Source organism: Galeopterus variegatus, unplaced genomic scaffold (genome assembly GCF_000696425.1).
Source record: "Galeopterus variegatus unplaced genomic scaffold, G_variegatus-3.0.2 Scaffold254, whole genome shotgun sequence".
Lineage (NCBI taxonomy): Eukaryota > Metazoa > Chordata > Mammalia > Dermoptera > Cynocephalidae > Galeopterus > Galeopterus variegatus.
Genome location: NW_007726365.1, coordinates 115,525 through 134,074, shown reverse-complemented (window position 1 = coordinate 134,074; position 18,550 = coordinate 115,525). Strand labels below are relative to the sequence as shown.

The window sequence follows — 18,550 nt, the reverse complement described above, 5'->3', positions numbered from 1 at the left end:
ATAGCTGAAATTTATTGCTAACAGTTCTGGAGCCTGGGAAGTCCAAGATCAAGGTGTCAGCATATTTGGTGCCTGATACACTAGTTCATAGATGGCGCCTTCTCACTATGTCTTCACATGGTGGAAGGGGCCAACAGCTCCCTTTGGCCTCTTTTATGAGGGCACTAATTTCACCTCTCAAAGGCCCCATCTCTTAATATCATCGCCTTGGGGGGCAGGATTTCAACATAAGAATTTGGGGTGGGAGGATACAAACATTCAGACCATAACACCTCATATATTTAAAGAAATCAAGAAAAAATTGAAAATTTGAGCAAGGAACAGAAGATTATTTTTAAAAACAATAAACAGATTTGAAAAGTAACCAGAATTTGGGGCGGGAGGATACAAACATTCAGACCATAACACCTCATATATTTAAAGAAATCAAGAAAAAATTGCAAATTTGAGCAAGGAACAGAAGATTATTTTTAAAAACAATAAACAGATTTGAAAAGTAACCAACTAAAGCTTCTACAATTGAAAATTATAATTGAAATTAAAAAATGACAAGGCAAACAGAATCACCGGAAGATAAAGCCAAAGAAAATTATTTCAAATATGTCACAGAGAGAATGGAGATCACTATATATACGAAGAGGTTAACCAACATCGGGGATAGAATAAAAAGTTCTCACAAATTTACGACAGAGTAGTAATAAGGGAAGATTTTTAAAAATAACCAAGAGTTTTCCAGAATTGTTGAGGGTTTTATTTTTCCTTCAGGAAACTCAACATATCCCAAGAAGGTTAGATAAAAAAACATACACAATTAGGCACTAAAGTTTATTGCAAAACAAAGAATATTTAAGAGCATTCAGAGAGAAAAATACCTTAGATACCAAGCAAGAACAGTTTGCTCCATCACAATAACAACAATGAAAGCCAGGAGACAGTGTATAAAATCTCCAAAGTGCTAAGAGAAAACAAATTTCAACTTAGAATTGTATGCCCACTGGAACGATATTTAAAGAATGAGGACAAAATGGATTCATCAGAAGATAGATAAAATAAAATTTACTACCAGTAGCTCCTTACTATAGGAAATTCTCAATGTTGTACCTGGGCAGAAGTGAAGTCATATCAGATCTGAGGTCTAAGATGCAAGAAAGAATGGTAAGCAAACATATTGGCATATATGCAGATAAACTAAATATTCAAAGAGACACCTGCACTCCTGTGTTCATTGCAACCCTATTCACAATAGCCAAGAGATGGAATCAACCTAAATGCCCATCAACAGATGAACTGATAAAAAAAACTGTGGTATAAGTACACAATGGAATTTGATAAAAAAAAACTGTGGTATAAGTACACAATGGAATACAATTCAGCTATAAAGAAAAGAAAGCCTGTTGTTTCTGATAAAAAAAACTGTGGTATAAGTACACAATGGAATACAATTCAGCTATAAAGAAAAGAAAGCCTGTTGTTTGCAACAACATGGATGGAACTGTAGACCATCCTTTAAGTGAAGTAAGCCAAGCACAGAATGACAAATACCAAATGATCTCACTCATGCAGAATCTAGAAGAAGAGAGTAGAATAATGGTTACCAGAGGCCAGGAAGGGAAGGGGAGTGGTAGGGAGGGGAAGAGATTTAACAGGTACGAAGTTACAGGTAGATAGGAAGAATAAGTTTGGATGTTCTAGGCTGACTAGAACTAATAATATATTGTATATTTCTAAATAGATAGAAAAAAGGATATTAACAGTAATCACTGCAAAGAAGAGATAAATGCTTAGGTGATGGATATGCTATCTACCCTAAGGGACTCATTGTACAACGTATGCATGTATTAAAACAACACACTGTACCCCACAAATATGTATAATTAAAATTTAAATTGAAAATAAAGAATTGTGAAGGGTCTGTGATTCCTAATAAGCTAATAAATTAGCCTGTTACTGTTTTGTGGATATTGGCAGAGGACAGGAGACGTCTGCTTCAGAGACAAAGGACTGTATTACTCGTGACATAGCAAGCACTATAAGCATCAGCATATTTGTGTTGCTTCCCTTTTCCCCTAAGTCCCACATGGGTGACAAGATGGGCCTAGATGAATGCCGCAGACACAGTGGGTTTGTGTCACAGCTGGGGCACCCAAGGTCCAGAGATTTTTGAGCAAGTAGCAAGCAGCAAACATTCCAGGCCCACTCTGCCCACATAGTGAGCAGTTACACCAAAGTCATGCTGTGGTCACCTTCACCTACTTAGTTCTCTATAGAACTAGCTACAGAAATTGCTCAGAATTGAAAGACAGGTAAGTCGTGCAGTCTGGCACACTCAGCAAGAATGTTCCAGACCACTCAGGGCACATGGTGAGCTGCCTGTCCCAATAGTTACATTAGTTTCAAATGGGGGAAATAAATCATAAACAAGCTTAATAGTTGTCATTTTAATAATTTATTTGAAACCACAAAACTTATTACTTTACATATACCTTTTCAACATATATTTTCAAAACTACCACCATAACTTTGCTGATAAAAATTTCAAAGATTATTTTTGAAATATGCAATGAGAAATATGAACAAAACCTTGTGTTGGTACATATAAAATACATTCTAGGTTCTTTCCATTTTTATTAAAATTGTTCATTTCCTAAAAGTGTTTGAGTACAAGGGTAAACTATATTCTGATTAACTCACATTTCTTTATATTTTTTCGAAAACAAAGATGATAGAAAAATACAAATGCAGATCAGCAACTAGGCTGCATTAAAACCAGGAAGAATTAATGAGAATGAGCATCCTTTCCTAAAAAGCTTTCAGTCCTGTTAGAAGCACTTGAAAACTCTTACCATCAAAAAAGGCATGAAATCTTGAGCGTTCCTCAAGGACACTTTGACATTCCAAAGGAAAAAATAAGCCTGACTACATTTTTCCAAATATCCTCCATGCTTAGTCACCAGGAGGCTGACTGCTGGTGAGCCAGCTTAGCTGCTTGCCCTTGGAGCAATCCTGTTTGCTTAAAGCTTGAGCACCAAAGAGAGCAGGGGTCGGTGGCATTTAATTCAGCTGCCTTTGACTATCTTTCACTCTAATGCAGTTTCACCAGCTTCTCTGCTTTTCCTACAATGTGCCAGCAACACTTCCCCTCAGGGGCTCTGCCTCGGCTTCTGCAGGAAGCATGCTACATCCAGAGATCCACAGAGCTCACCCCCTCTGCTTTCAGGTTTTTGCTCAAATGTTCCTCAGTGAAGACTACCTTTTAACCACCTTATTTAAAATATCAACAACCACTTCAGACCCCTCCCCACCACTCATGTTCTTTACCCTGCTTTACTTTTCCATATCACATCTTCTAATATTCTATATTCTATATTTATTTTATTTATGATGTGATCGGCACACTTCTCTTCCTTGCTGAATCTACAGTGCCTAGAAGTGTCTAGCACAAAGTAAACTCACAGTGAATATTTATTGAGTGAATAAAACTGTGATCAGACATATTCCCACTAAAAAAGGAAATATAAATCTAAGGGCTGTTGGTGAATTTTACAATTGGAATGCCTTCGTTAATTGTGGCATTATTTTAGACAATACATTTCACTTTTTGGAGCGCCCTAAGTAGATCCTGAATGCATTGCTATCTCTTCTTCTGCCATATGCTCCTAAAGTCTCTAACATCCAGCAATCCTGAAAATAAGCACTTCAACTTGGTCTATGCAACATGATCCAAGAAAGAACCAGGTGGATGAGCCCTGTGTTCACAAGCATAAAAGGAAAATCTCTTAGAAAGGGTAAAAAGGATTGTTTGGTACAAAGATAGGTTGAAAACAGTAAAACAAGAAGACCTGCTGCATTATAAGACTGGGACGAACCGAACAGACCAGCACTAGAAAGACTCTGATGACAGAAATGTTCTTTATCTTTTCTGTCCAATACAGTAGCCACTAACCACATGGGACTTAATAATACTTGAAATGGGGCTAGTGAAGAACGGATCTTTAAGATTTAATTTAAATTTAATTCTAATAGCACATGTGGCTGGTGACTATCACACTGGAGAATGCAGCTGCAGGCTATGCACATGCTATAAACCAGAGTGAGCAGCATCTTCATGTCTCAAGGTGATCCCGCTAGATTCCCTCTCTTCCTTCAGCCTCACAATGTTGCTGTTACTGCTCAGGAAAAAGTTTCAAAAAATAGAAATTCAAAGACCCAGGTTAGGCCAGACAGCACTCTGAAGTATCTCAATTGTGGGGGAGGTCAGAAATTTTTTCACCTTTTTTTAAAATGTAAAAATATTCTCAAAAAGTTTTCTTTTCTACTTCCAGAATGTGATGCATAATCACTTTAATCCACATATCCACTCTGCTTATTGTAAATAAATGTCAATTCAAAAAATTGTGGAATAGTCCAAAGTTCATACAGGAAAAGTAAAATATTTATAAACAGGCTTAGACTGTGTGAATGGATGCGCGGGAGGTGGGTAGGGGGGACAGAGTTAGAGATCTGGCAGACTAACAGCGGGATGTATCCAATCTGTCGAGTGCCCTAACCTAATGGAGAACTCCTTCAACTTCTAAAAGTTGTCCATTAGAGGAGGCTAACTTGACATATTACGGTTTGCCTTATAAGTTAAGACAAATCACAGAGCAGAATAATGAATGTCGAATAAAGTGCTAATGTAATGGTTATGAAAGGGAATAAAGTGCTAATGTAATGGTTATGAAAGGGAATAAAGTGCTAATGTAATGGTTATGAAAGAAGAGCTCCGTCAATATTCTTTCTCTGCAGTGTCACATCTTACCAGTACTTTGTGTGTGTGTATGTAGCAATAGATACTAAATTGGTCAGTCACCTGGAATCTGTGTTAAATGACACTAGTAAAGTAGTTCCTATTACTGAAATTGATTGGATTCCATTATGTTTTAATGTCTTCCTTATTTAAAGTTCTAGAACATGTAATACATCTTGTCAGATGCTCCTGACGTACAGATACCTACTGCACATGGAACAATGCCACACATTTCTCAGCAAGTCAACTGACAGCAAATCATCATTTCAGATTTTATAAAACTTTGTAAAATTTCCAACAGAACACGTTTCACCTCTGTAACCTAAAAATGTTTATAATAATTTTAGCTAAATTTGTACCATTTTATAGAGCACACAATATTTCATACAGGCAAATTTTCATTATTTGTGCCCCTTGAAGAGGCAGAGCCACAGATGATCTAAAACAGAGTTTTAAAGCTCATTTAATGCTAATCCAAATCACTGGTATTTGACTCGAGATGCATTTTGGTTTTAGCCTTTTAACTGCATTTTGCTTAGGCTGATATTAAATTATCACATTTGTGCCCCTTGAAGAGGCAGAGCCACAGATGATCTAAAACAGAGTTTTAAAGCTCATTTCATGCTAATCCAAATCACTGGTATTTGACTCGAGATGCATTTTGGTTTTAGCCTCTTAACTGCATTTTGCTTAGGCTGATATTAAATTATCACGTGACCCAAAAGCTTGCCAAGTGTCAGGGCTAAGGGTGCTTGAAATTAAAGGTGGGAAATTACATGACAGGTAATTGAAAGCTGACCATTTAAAATGTGCTTATAAATCCATCATCAGTAGCATTCTCTATGAATCGTATACAAGAGGCTGCTGTTTCTTCAATGGATTTTGACCAGCCACCAAGATTTCCGGCAAAGAAAGGAAGGATGCTAGCAGAAATTTGGTTAAAGTAAGATACCTGTTTCAAAAAGAAAATGCAATATTTTAATTTCTTATCAATGTGGAGCTTTTTCAAGCAGGGATCTGACTCTTGATGGTATAGAGGAGGCTATGACCCTAATCTTCTGGGGACCTTCTAGAATGGATCTGAAAGGATGACCTTAGGATTCCCCTAGTGTGAATGCAATTTATGAATTACAATTAATTATGAAATCTGGGCATATTAAGAAACTTTTTTATATCTGTAGGAGCAAATTAATCGGCAGATGTTTCATCAAACGTACGGTGCATGAACTGCTGTCAGTAGCATGGATGAGAAACCCAGCACATATGATTTCACTTCTGATGTACTGTGGAGATGGTGGGACTGATGGCAGAATGACCGACTTCACTGCCACCATATAAGTGTTACTGAAAGGTAAAAAGAGAAATGAAGAACAGTTGTTAGTAAATAAATTCCTGTAGCTAATGCAATTTATTTTTTTAGGTAGAAGTGAAACTATGAAGATCCAGATCTTCCAGATGATTACTCTGCATCAGAAATATTCTCTATGGCTACTTTCAAGCTAGGAAATAATAATAAGGGCCACAGGTATTGTCTGTCTAAGAATTACATATACTTTGTATAACTACACAAAGCTGGAGTCAACTTCCAAACTGAAGTTTTATTGTGCCCTAAAGGGTTGTAATTTCAGACTTCTTTCCTTTTTAATTTAAAATAAAATACCCACTGTTTTAAAGAATCTTCAAACAACAGAGAACCTCATAGGCTATAAGATAAAAGTCTTCCTTCAGACCACTCTAGCCCCACTCCTATTCCCCACCCTAGAGGTGACCATTCTTAATATCTTGTCGTGTGGCCCTCTATACCTTTCTATAAATATAATAATATTTATATAAGCAAATGCACACATATAGACTTTGACATAAGTATGATCATTTTACAAATGTGAGGGGACTTCAAAAATTTCATGAGAAGATTCATATTTTCTTTCAATTTCATTTTCCACTTTTTGAAGCACCCTTGTTTGGTCTACAATTTCATTTTTCACCTAACAATAAATCTTTGGAAGTGATTTTGTATCAGTACCTCTATGGTTACTTTAACCTTTTTAGTGATGGCACAGTACTCCGTAGTATGGCTCTTCTATAATCTAAAAGAAGGACCTTCAGCTTATTTCTAATATCTTTTGACATAATAAGTGATACTACACTGAACCTCTATGGATGTTAATACTCATACATGTGTGTAGTTATTTGTATGTTAATACTCATACATGTGTGGAATGTGTGAGTATTAACATACACATAATTCATGCATACATTGGACTGCTCAGAGCACGGCATCTAGGTTCTAAGGGGAAGTGTATAATTCCACACGTGTATGAGAACTAACATACTCATAGGCTATAACATAAAAGGCTTCCTTCAGACCATAGTTATGTATGTTAATACTAATACACGTGTGGAATTATACATTTCCCCTTAGAACCTAGATGCCGTGCTCTGAGCAGTCCAATGAACATGGAAAAGCCATGTATGGACACTCTAAGGAGCAGCCCCTCCTGACAGCCAGCCATGTTGGACATATAGCACATGTTCAGCCTTGGTGAATTTGAAACCAATTCCTGATGGTTTATTTGGCCTTCACTGCATTTTTACTGACAATGGAATGTTTCAAAGGTTTACTAAGGATGGGTTTCACATCTACATAGAGCAATAGAAAAGAGAACTGCTTCAGGATCCTTGCAGGGTGCTTTGCACTCAGCTGGCACTTGATACAAGGGCACTTCAAAAAGGTCAAGGAAAGATTCAGATTATCTTTCAATGCTATTTTTCCATGAACTTTTTGAAGTACCTACATAAATGATTGTCAATTTTTTAAATGATAGCTAAAGATCCATCTAGAAAAAATTTAAATAAATATCATTCAAGATCAGAAATGCCTACATTGACTTTCTTATTTTCATATCAACCTTTTGTTTCTATTCTATACTATAAAATATAACACTTGCACTACATATACTCACTTGTCTTTGAGAGACTTTCTTCGTGATACAAGGGCTACCATGTCCTTGGGTTTGTCACTGTTCACTATAGGACAGGTGATGTAATATATATGATCATCTTCACTCACGCAGTCTATGACTTCACAGGACCTATGTAAATAGAACAGAGAAAAGGGCGCGTGTTCCCACCTGCCAGCATAAGGCATTTACTTCTCTTATTTGCTTGCACAATCTCATCTCTGGTGTCCACATGTATCTCTTCAGCTTGCACACCCATCCCTCCAGAGCCAGCATCACTGCTTGAAGTCTGCCTTTAGAGTGAGCCGTTTGGTCAGAAGAAATAACTCTGCATGTGATGGAGAAAACATTGGCCAACTGACTCAAGTTCACCACCCTCAATAAGTCAGAGAAAGGCATTGAGCTGTTTTCTGCAAAATTATTTTTGTCTAGGATCAAGTGAAGACAATTTGAAGACCCACAAGTTATATGGACAGTCCAAAGAGGACTATTAGGTAGAGGAGTGTGGTATATTGGAAAGAGAATTAAGTATGGAGTCAAACAACTTGTTTTTGTCTCCCAGATTGCCACTTGCTAGTCCATGTTATGTTAGGCCAGTCATTGTATTATTTCATCTGTAAAAGGCAGGTAATAATACCTACAGAGTTATTGTGAGGATTAAATGAAAACAGCTGGCACGGTACCTGAATCTTCGTAGGTACTGTGTTAGTTGAATTGGAATTCATTCATTCCTCCATTCACTCAAATTCAGTTTGGTTGCAATGTCAAGTGACATAGAGAATAGTGGGAGAAACATTTTAAAAGAATTAACACCAAATTTAGGCATTGTTTTTCCTGAACGCTTTGTATTTATAGAGTATCTACAAATATTGATGCGAGAAAATTGAAAAGTGTTTCCTCTTCTCTTGGAATGTTGTATTATGATAGCATTAACCAGGGTGTATCATTCTGGCATCCAAGCAAATGTAACACATGACCCCATAGATGTTTTGCTTTAGTGGTATTGTCTATTACATGGTATTCATCACAGTGAGTTTTAGAAATGTTAAACATGAACTTCTACCTTGTCAAGATTAGGAAGTAAAGAGTTACACTTATACAACAGGAAGCCCATCACACCACCCTTCCCTTTCAACAAGGCGTCCGTGAGGCCCTGAAGGTGCTGGAGACGAGGGGGTTGGCTTGAGGGCCTCAGCCACTGCCAGAGCAGGTAACGAGGTACACAGCTTTGTGTTCCAGGACAGGAGGGAGTGTGGAGGAGACTGTACTAGGAATGCAGGAGACAGGAGGTGTCAGGAGTCTAAAGGCAGGGCATGAGCAGACAGGGAGGGCAGCTAGGAAAGCCTTCCACCTCAGGACCCACACAGCCAGCTCCCCAGATCCTCACCAGTGAGCACCACTTCACAGCAAAAGAGAGAACTGCCAAATAAATACCAAGAGTAGGATGGACAACTGGACAACCACTTCCTCAAGAGCAATGAGGCTGTGTATTAAAGCATGAGTGTGTGGAATTCAGAGCCTGATAGACCTGGGTTGCAACTGGGGTTCTGTTCCTTTACTGCCTGTGCAGTCTTGGCAAGTCTCAGAACCTCTCTCCTGCTTAATGGGAAAAAAATCAACCTAGAAGTTATTGGGAGGATTACAGCAGATGTGGGGAAAGCATGTCAACTCAATATAGATGATAAGCCCATGAGTATAATAACTTTTGTTTTATGTCTCTCAGTACCACCTGATGCAGTATTCTATCCAGAATGGGTCATACGTCAGGCAATGGAAATGGACTGCAATGTGGAGATCATCTTTTACATGATGTCAGGGTTGATTAAAAGCCTTTTTAAAAATTTGTTCTTACACGAAATGGGGGTCCCACAAAGGTCGCTTTGTAAAGTCAGACAAGAGATGATAAGCCAAGTGTGCTGGGCTTTCCACGTGCTTTTCAACCCAAATAGATAAAACATCATGTTCTTCCAGGGTATATATTTTTATCTAAAAGACAATAACAAGAAAAATTAAATCACAAAAGAAAAATTGATGATTTTACTTTAAAAAGCACATACATATATATGTTGTCACAAACTGATTGCACTAGCTAAGGCATCCTGTTATCTGGATAAAAATGAAGCCAAACAATGGCAATTTTACCCCCAATACTTGGATGTCTAGGGGTCTGGCCAGGATGTTATAGTCCTGTGTTCTCAAACAATAGGCAATGAGAGTGGGTTATTTAATCATTGTGCAAGTTTTTCTCATGAAAGATATAGAACATAGGCATTTCTCTCTTTATCTCTTTGTGATGTTTTCCTGCCTCTACCCAGGAAAAACAGAAAGTATCACCGGACTGCTAGGCAGGCCAGCACCTCATTCCCCCAAGGACTGTGGAGTCAAGGCTATAGCTTAGTACACTTTCCCAGGATGTCAGACGTGTCTTCAAGTGGCCCAAGGAGACCCAGGAAGCAAGCCAATCACTTCTAGAGCCAACTCAACCTCTCAACAGGGCCCAGAAGGGCCATATTGCTTTGGCGCAGAGCGTTCTTTCATTTCTGAATCACAAGGGCTTATTCTTCTTGGAGGCCAGTTCCTGGGTTTCTAATGCACATTATCCCTTAGATAAGAGGAAGCCTGTTTTAGGAAGCCATTTGACATGCACTTCAACGTTAATGCAGCCCTTGTTACTCTGAGTTTTTCTTCTACTGTGTTTTTGACAATAACTAGAGATGTGTGTTTCAGCTAAGAGCACATGTCTATTTTGCCCATTTTCTCCATCTCTTTCAGGGTGCTTTGAAGTTAGTGTTGAAATTTGCCATCTTATAATCATTTCCATGGCAACAAGCTGTGAGAAGACAAACAAACATGGGGTTAGGACTTCACTGCAGGAACCAAGCAGATGGAAAAATCAGGCTGTGAAGGAGAAACCTTTAGTTAAATATAAATATCATCAACAGAGAATGAAGAAATGAGAAATCAACTAAAAGCAGTTTTGAAAGGAAACAACTATGTTTATGCCATTTTACCTCTCCAATTGACCTTGGTGCTGAGCCTACAGAGGGAGACATGACTTAGGCACTAATCAAACACAAAGAAAACCATGGATGAGGCTCCAGTTGGTTGCTGAGGCTCAAAGGGGGAGTGCTAACTTTGCCCCCAGCACAGAGGGACTAGACAGAGGCTCACTGGTGACACCTTATCAAAGCTGGTAGCCGGTAGCTCTAGGCTGGGCTGCTGAGGCTCTTCAATTTCAGAGGAGCTGAGGGCAGGTGGCCAGAGTGAAGTCCAGGGCCTCAATCATATCTGGCCTTGGGGCAGCCATGCTGTACCCTCGTGGAACCAGGGCAGAGTGGGATGTGATAGTGGGCTGAGCACTTGCTAAAAGTTGAATTGTGTCCCCTCCCCCCAAATTCATATCCTGGGGTCCTAACCTCCAGTACCTCAGAATGTGACCTTATTTGGAATTTGTAATTATTTAAGATGAGGTCATACTGTAGTACGATGGGCCCCTAATCTAACATGACTGATCCTTATAAAAAGGGGAAATTGGACAGAGCTATTCACACAGGGAGAACTCCAAGTGAAGATGCAGGCAGAGATTGGGTGATGTGTCTACAAGTCAAGGAAGGCCCAAGATTGCCAGCAAATCACCAGAAGCTAGGGGAGAGGAATGGAACAGATTCTCCCTCACTCCCTTAGAAGGAACCAACCTGCTGACACCTTGGTCTCAGACTACACAGCTCTCAGAACGGTAAGACAATAGATTCCTACTGCTTAAGCGAGCCAGTTTGTGGTACTCTGCAATGGCAGCCACAGGAAACTAATACAGAACCTTTCCAGGGAGCTGCTCCCGAGGTTGCAGGTACACACTGCTGCTTCCTATCCTGGAGCCAAAGCAAACACCAAGCTAAGTAGTCAGCATTACATTCTGGCCTCACAGAGCTCCCTACACATATCCAATGCCAGCTACAGTGTGGGGTGAGAGAACGAGATTTTGACCCTTCCCCAGAAGCAGAAGGTAGCAGCAAGTCCTTCTCTTTGCCCTGCTGTCCAGATCGTTGACACTGATGCACACAGAGTGGACAAGGAAAGGCTGCGGTGGGTCCTGGCTCTTTAAATCCTACTGAGAAAAGCCAGCTTTTGCTGAGTGAAAAAAATGTCCAGGAACAATTCTCCAAGAAAATGAATTCCCATTCATGCTCGGGAGAATAGATGTTAAATTCCATTTGTAACCAACTCAAACCTTTTCTTTTTCATTCGGTGTTTGGAGAATGTTATCCTATGAAACGCAGCTTAAAGTAAGTAGGCTCAAAATCTGCTGGAGCTTGCTAACATTTTATTAGTGATATTGTTTTTTCATTCTAATAAGATTCTGTTTGGATTTATGTTTGAATGTCTTATAAAATAGTACAAGAGGAAATAATTTAGCATTTTAGAATTTTTGGACTGTCTGTTGACAAACATTGTGGGAAGGAAGGCAAAACTAGTTTTTACAGAAGCCCAGGGAGAGCCCTAATTTTCCTTGGAGGTATCTGGGGATTACCACCGGGGTTAAGAGAGCAGGGCTTGGACAGGCAGTGCTCTGGACCGAGCCTCTGCCCCAGCTTCAGTGAGAACAGCTCCCCTTTGGTCTGTTTCTTGCATGGGTTCTTTCCTGTGTAAAGGTTTTCAGGTGGTCCACGTCATTCTGGCTTTCACCATGATTTCCCAGCACATTCTCAACAACTCCTTAAATACAAAGCTACTCCCTCAGGCCAGTCTCCTCCTTATGCTAATTTATACCAGGAGGACTTGGCCCACGCTACTCACTGCCTTAGAAAGCACTCTGTTCCCCTCCAGTCATCTACTCCTTACACTATCTTCAAGGAGATAGAATCACCCCTTCTTTGAAGTTCTCTCTAAGTAACTGTCTCCCCTTACATTGAATTGCCTAAGAACTGACCTTCTCTGGTTAAATACTACAATCTCTCACTTGTGTATAGACTATCTTGTAATTATTCTTCAGCTGTTTCATATACATGCGTGGTATTTCCAAAATACACATTTTACTCCTTGTATTACTACTATAATTACTCATATTATTATACATGGAAAATAAAATATGAGTTAAAACCATACAGACTGTCCGATTTCATTACAAATAGCAGAAGTCCTAGACTTTACCGTTTAACTATTTATATAGACAATAAATATCAATTTTGAAACCTGAAATATATATGATTCTTAATAGACAGTTATGTTGTAAAAATTATTCAACTAAAAAGCTTTGTGCTGGTTGCTTGGATCCTCCTTTCCTGGGAGCTCAGAAGTCTGCCTGACGTGGTGAGCCCATCAGCATCAGCAGAGAGCGTGCGAGGGGTGTGCAAGCCACCTAGATCCACACCTACCTTCCCTGGGAGCCCAGAGTCCTGCCTGGGACTACAGCAGCCCATGCAGACCATAGCAGAAGGTGCAGGGACAAGCCAGCACTTACTCCCGCACTCACTCAGAACCAAACCTACAACACCCAACCCAACTATCAATATAGAGCACTTCCACAGGGAAGAGTCTCTACCCTCAAAAACCAATCCAGAAATTAAAAGAAGTGACTAACCCGCCAGATGCCCAGACATCAATGAAGAGATAGGAGAAGCATGAAAAACAAGGAAACATGACTCCCCCCCAAAAAGACTAAAATTCTCCAATACTAGATCCCCAACAACAGGAAACCAGTGAATCTCCTGAAGAGGAATCCCAAATGGCAATCTTAAGGAAACTCAATGTGATGGATGAAAAAATAGATAGAAATCACAATGAAGAAAAAAAAAATCCAGGAAATGTATGAGAAATTCAACAAAGAGATAGAAACAATAAAAAAGAGCCAAGCAGAAATCCTGGAACTGAAGAATTCATCCAACAAAATAAAAAATACAACTGAGAACATAAGCAGCAGGCTAGAACAAGTGGAAGAAAGACTTTCTGAACTAGAAGACAAGCTTTTTGAATTAACACAGTTGGACCAAAAAAAAAAAAAAAAAGAACTTTAAAAAATGAAGAAAGCCTAAGAGATCTGTCTGTCAACCTTAAGTATACAAACATTTGTATTATGGGTGTACTGGAAGGGGAAGAGAAAGGAAAAGGCATTGAAAGCATATTCAATGAAATAATAGCAAAAACTTCCCAAGTATCGGGAGAGATATGGTCTCCCAGATCCAAGAAGCTCAAAGATCCCCAAAGAGTTTCAATACAAAAAGAATCTCCCTGAGACACATTATAGTCTAATTGTCAAAAGTCAAAGACAAAGAAACAATTCTAAAAATAGCAAGAGAAAAGTGTCAAGTCACCTTTAAGGGTATCCTCATCAGGCTAACATCAAACTACTCAGTAGAAACCCTACAGGCCAGGAGAGAGTGGGAATGATATATTCTAAGTGCTAAAGGTAAAAAAACTGCCAACCAAGAACACTATATTCAGCAAAGCTTTCCTTCAGAAATGAAGGAGAAATAGTATCTTTCCCAGACAAACAAAAACTGCAGTAATACACCACCATGAGATCAACCTTTCAACAAATCCTTGAGGGAGCCCTACATCTGGAATCAAAAGAGCAATATATATCACCATAAATATACGAGAAAGAATAAAAACTGCTAGTAGAACATATATGCAAATGAGAAAAAAAGAAAATGTATCTTATCACTACAAAAACAAAAACAGAAACACTGGACAGCAAAGACAAACAATAAAAGGGAAAGAAAGGAACAAAAGAAATATAAAACAACCATAAAATATTTAATAAAATGGCAAGAACAGGGCAATACCTTTCAATAACAACCCTGAATATAAATGGATTAAATTCCCCACTTAAAATATATAGTCTGGATGAGTAGATTAAAACCTAGACCCAACCATATTCTGCCTGCAAGAAACTCACTTCAATAAAGACACACATAGACTAATAGTGAAGGGATGCAAATGGATATTCCATGCAAATGGAAACCAAAAATGAGCACTACTTGCCATACTCATATCAGAAAAAAATAGACTTCAAACCAAGAACTATAAAAAGAGAAAAGAAGGACATTGTATAATGATAAAAGAATCAATGCAGCAAGAAGTTATAATAATCATAAATGTATATGCACCCAACACCAGAACACCCAGATATATAAAGCAATTGCTATTGGATCTAAAGTCCCTCAACAAAAGAGTTGGGGACTTTAACACGTCTCGCTCTCTCTCAGCATTGGACAGATCATCTAGACAAAAAAATTAGCAGAGAAATATTGGATTTTAATGAGCACTTTAGACCAATGGACTTGATGGACATTTACAGAACATTTCATCCAACAGCTGCAGAACATATATTCTTCTCAATAGTGCATGGATCATTCTCCAGGAGAGACTACATGTTAGGCCACAAGTCAAGTCTCAACAAATTTAAAAAGACTGAAATCATATCAAGTATATTTTCATACCACAATGGAATAAAACTAGAAAATCAACAACAAACAAAACCTTGGAAACTATACAAATACATGGAAATTAAACAACGTACTCCTGAATCATCAATGGGTCAAAGAAGAGATAAAGCAAGAAGTCAAAGAATTCCTTGAAACAAACGAAAATATAAGCACAACTTACCAAAACCTATGGGACACTGCAAAAGCAGTACTAAAAGGGAAGTTTATTGCAATAAATGCTTACATCAAAGGACTTCATGTAAACAACCTAATGTTACAGCTCAAAGAACTAGAAAAACAAAAACAATCCAATCCCAAAACTAGTGGATTGAAAGAAATAACTGATATCAGAGCAGAACTAAACAAAATAGAGACCAAAAAAAGATACAAAAGAGCAACAAAACAAAAACTTGATTTTTTGAGAAAATAAGCAAAATAGACAAACCATTAACTAGACTATGTAAAAAAGAAGAGAGAAGACCCAAATAACAAAATCAGAAATGAAAAGGGAGGGGCGAGCCCGTGGTGCACTCGGGAGAGTGCGGCGCTGGGAGCGCAGCAGCACTCCCGCCGCGGGTTCGGATCCTATATAGGGTTGACTGGTGTGCTCACAGCACTCACTGGCTGTGCGCGGTGCGGCCGGTCTCAAAAAAGGTCAAAAAAAAAAAAAAGAAATGAAAAGGGAGACATTACAACCAATACCACAGAAATACAAATAATCATTACAGAATATTATGATCAACTATATGCCAACAAATTCAAAAATCTGGAGGAAATGGATATATTTCTGGACACATACAAACTACTAAGACTAACCCAAGAAGAAACAGAAAACCTGAACAGAACAATAACAAGCAACAAGATTAACGCAGTAATCAGTAGTCTCCCAACAAAGAAAAGCCCAGGACCAGATGGCTTTATTGCTAAATTCTGCCAAACCTTTAAAGAAGAATTAATACCAATCCTTTTCAAACTATTCCAAACAATTGAAACAGAGGCCATTCTCCCAACCTCATCCTATGAGGCCAGCATCATCCTGATACCAAAATCAGACAAAGACACAGCAAAAAAAGAAAACTACAGGTCAATATTCTTGATCGACATAGACACAAAATCTTCAACAAAATATTAGCAAACAGAATACAATAGCACATAAAAAGATGACACACCATGATCAAATGGGATTCAACCAGTGCATAGAGACAGGGCTGGAAAGATGCTTGCCTCTTAGAAACAGTTTCCCAAGAAGATTTTTTTCACCTTCTCAAAATTTACCTTCTGCAGCATTGGAAACAGCCAAACCACCATCACCGCCACGCCAACTTTCAATGGGTTGTACAAGTACCTGGATGCCTCCTACCTTCTCCACAGCACTGATAACCTCCCAACCCCTTTTGTCTGCCAGCTTTTTCAGAGCCTCCAAGTTGCCATTAATCAGGGATGCCTAAAATACAAATAAGTTAAAAGCTGTATGTTCAATGCATAGATATGTGCTCAAATGTTTTCTGCTTAGAAAATGGCCACTGTTAGGGGAGGTGTATGTTGAGCCGAAGTGATAATGTTGAGGTTAGAACTAAGCTACAACTAACATGTAATTTCTTTCTCAAACTTGTATTTTAGAACTTTGACAAGGTATACTTAAGTATGCTTAGCAACTGAGTATCATTTTAATCGATCCCTTAGCAGAGATAGACTACCATTCAGTATGACTTATAATCTATGTGTAATAAGTAAACTTGGATTTCCCTTTACATTTTATGGTCAAAAATAGTCAAATGACTGCTACTTTGTTATTGCTTTATAAAAATGCAAGCTGGTGGGCACGCCTGTTAGCACAAATCACGGTAAGCTGCAATATCTCCATGTACCATGTATGGGCATCCGACATCCTGAGCTTGTGGCTTGGGAACTGTAATAGAAGTCAAATGAGACAGTGAAGCAACTGGTTGGTAACCAGTTACTGATAGCTTGATTTTGTTCCATTTTGAAATGACCTGTTGATGTAATTCACCTTTTCATCTAAACTGTGTAGGCACAACCTGGATCAGTTACAGAGAGGATCCCTGTTTTTGTAATGATGTGACTTTCACATGAAGAGCTCCAAATCATAACACTGTTACCTGCTTGCTTATATCCCAGTGTATGCAAAGTGGAACTTCTTCTTTGTGGGAAATAACATATTTTCTGGAAAAAAAATAAAATATTAAATAACAATTTTCTTCCCTGCATTTAAAACACAACAGTAACCATGACACTTTCTTGAACTGAAACCAGCAGTTTTAAAAAGTTGCTTTTACTGGTTGAACAATCAGCAAGAACAATTTCCACAAGTCAGTAGTCTGCCTTCACAGTCAGAAAATGTCAGACCCTCTCTTTTTATATTATGTGGCATAGAGACCCAGAAAGGAGCTCTTTGCCATATAATTTGTCAGATAAGAGAAGACTCCATAAAGCTCTTACACTTTATGTCCTTTACCTGCCCAGGCGAATTCTCTTGCGTGCAATAGCTCCCCGATAGCGCCTAAAATCATCCTTTAATAAAAAACAAAGTAAAATCAATAAGTTTCCAATAATTTAGTGCTACAATCCTTAAGTATCCTTCTCCTGAGTCAGTCAAAAGGGCTACTGGGAAGTGGTGTGTCTGTGTAAACTATTCTCAGCAAGTCTGAGCCTCCGTGTTGAATCCACAAAGGACAGTTGCATGGATAGAAGCGCAACCTTTACAGCGGTTTTCGTCCCTTTTTTTTGAAGTGGAGATTATTATCATTTCTGTTATCAGAATTATACATACATCTGACTACAGAGTTTTAGAAAATAATGCAATTCCAGGAGGAGGGTAAGACACAGTCCAATGAATGTGGCACAGCACTCAGAAATGGGTGTAAGGAAGGGAGAGAAGACATTCAGAAAGGGGACACAGAAGGTGACACGCCACCCACAGCAGCATGTGGCCCAGGAGAGGTGAGGTCTTCAGTGCCTCCTTTATTACAGCAAATGATCAGAGTGATTTGGGGAAAGAAAAGAAGAAGCCCATTTGACGATGTGATGCAGAAAACAGAGACAACCAAAGGAAAACGCCCCTAGAGGATGTGGCTGCGGGAGGAGACCCTGGGTCTGATTATCGAACCTCACGTGATCACAACTGACCTGTGAAATGGGTTTGATTCTGGGAAACGTGATGAGCTCTTCTCTGTCATCGACAGCGTTATAAATGAGAAAAGCACTGTTGATGTGACGGCCACGGCCCTCGGACCACTCCCGACAGTCAAAGGCCTCCACGCGCACCCCAACTTCCACACTGCAAGGGCCACGGGGGGGGGGGGGGGAAAGGGGGCAGGAGGGGCGCCCGCCCCCCCCCCCCCCCCCCCCCCCCCCCCCCC

General features: G+C 39.1%; 1 protein-coding gene across 1 annotated transcript in view; it reads right to left on the bottom strand.

Annotated features, from left to right (window-relative positions):
- Positions 1-5,588: 5,588 nt before the first annotated feature.
- ACOT12 (acyl-CoA thioesterase 12) overlaps positions 5,589-18,550 on the bottom strand; it is a 50,104-nt gene continuing 37,142 nt past the window's right edge. Inside the window, exons 8-15 of the mRNA XM_008566612.1 lie at positions 18,318-18,468; positions 17,647-17,702; positions 17,291-17,354; positions 16,531-16,614; positions 9,599-9,732; positions 7,750-7,878; positions 6,004-6,130; positions 5,589-5,738 (exon numbers count right to left, since the gene is read on the bottom strand). Coding sequence (XP_008564834.1) covers positions 5,589-5,738; positions 6,004-6,130; positions 7,750-7,878; positions 9,599-9,732; positions 16,531-16,614; positions 17,291-17,354; positions 17,647-17,702; positions 18,318-18,468 — 895 coding nt within the window. The remainder of the gene's footprint in view (positions 5,739-6,003; positions 6,131-7,749; positions 7,879-9,598; positions 9,733-16,530; positions 16,615-17,290; positions 17,355-17,646; positions 17,703-18,317; positions 18,469-18,550) is intronic.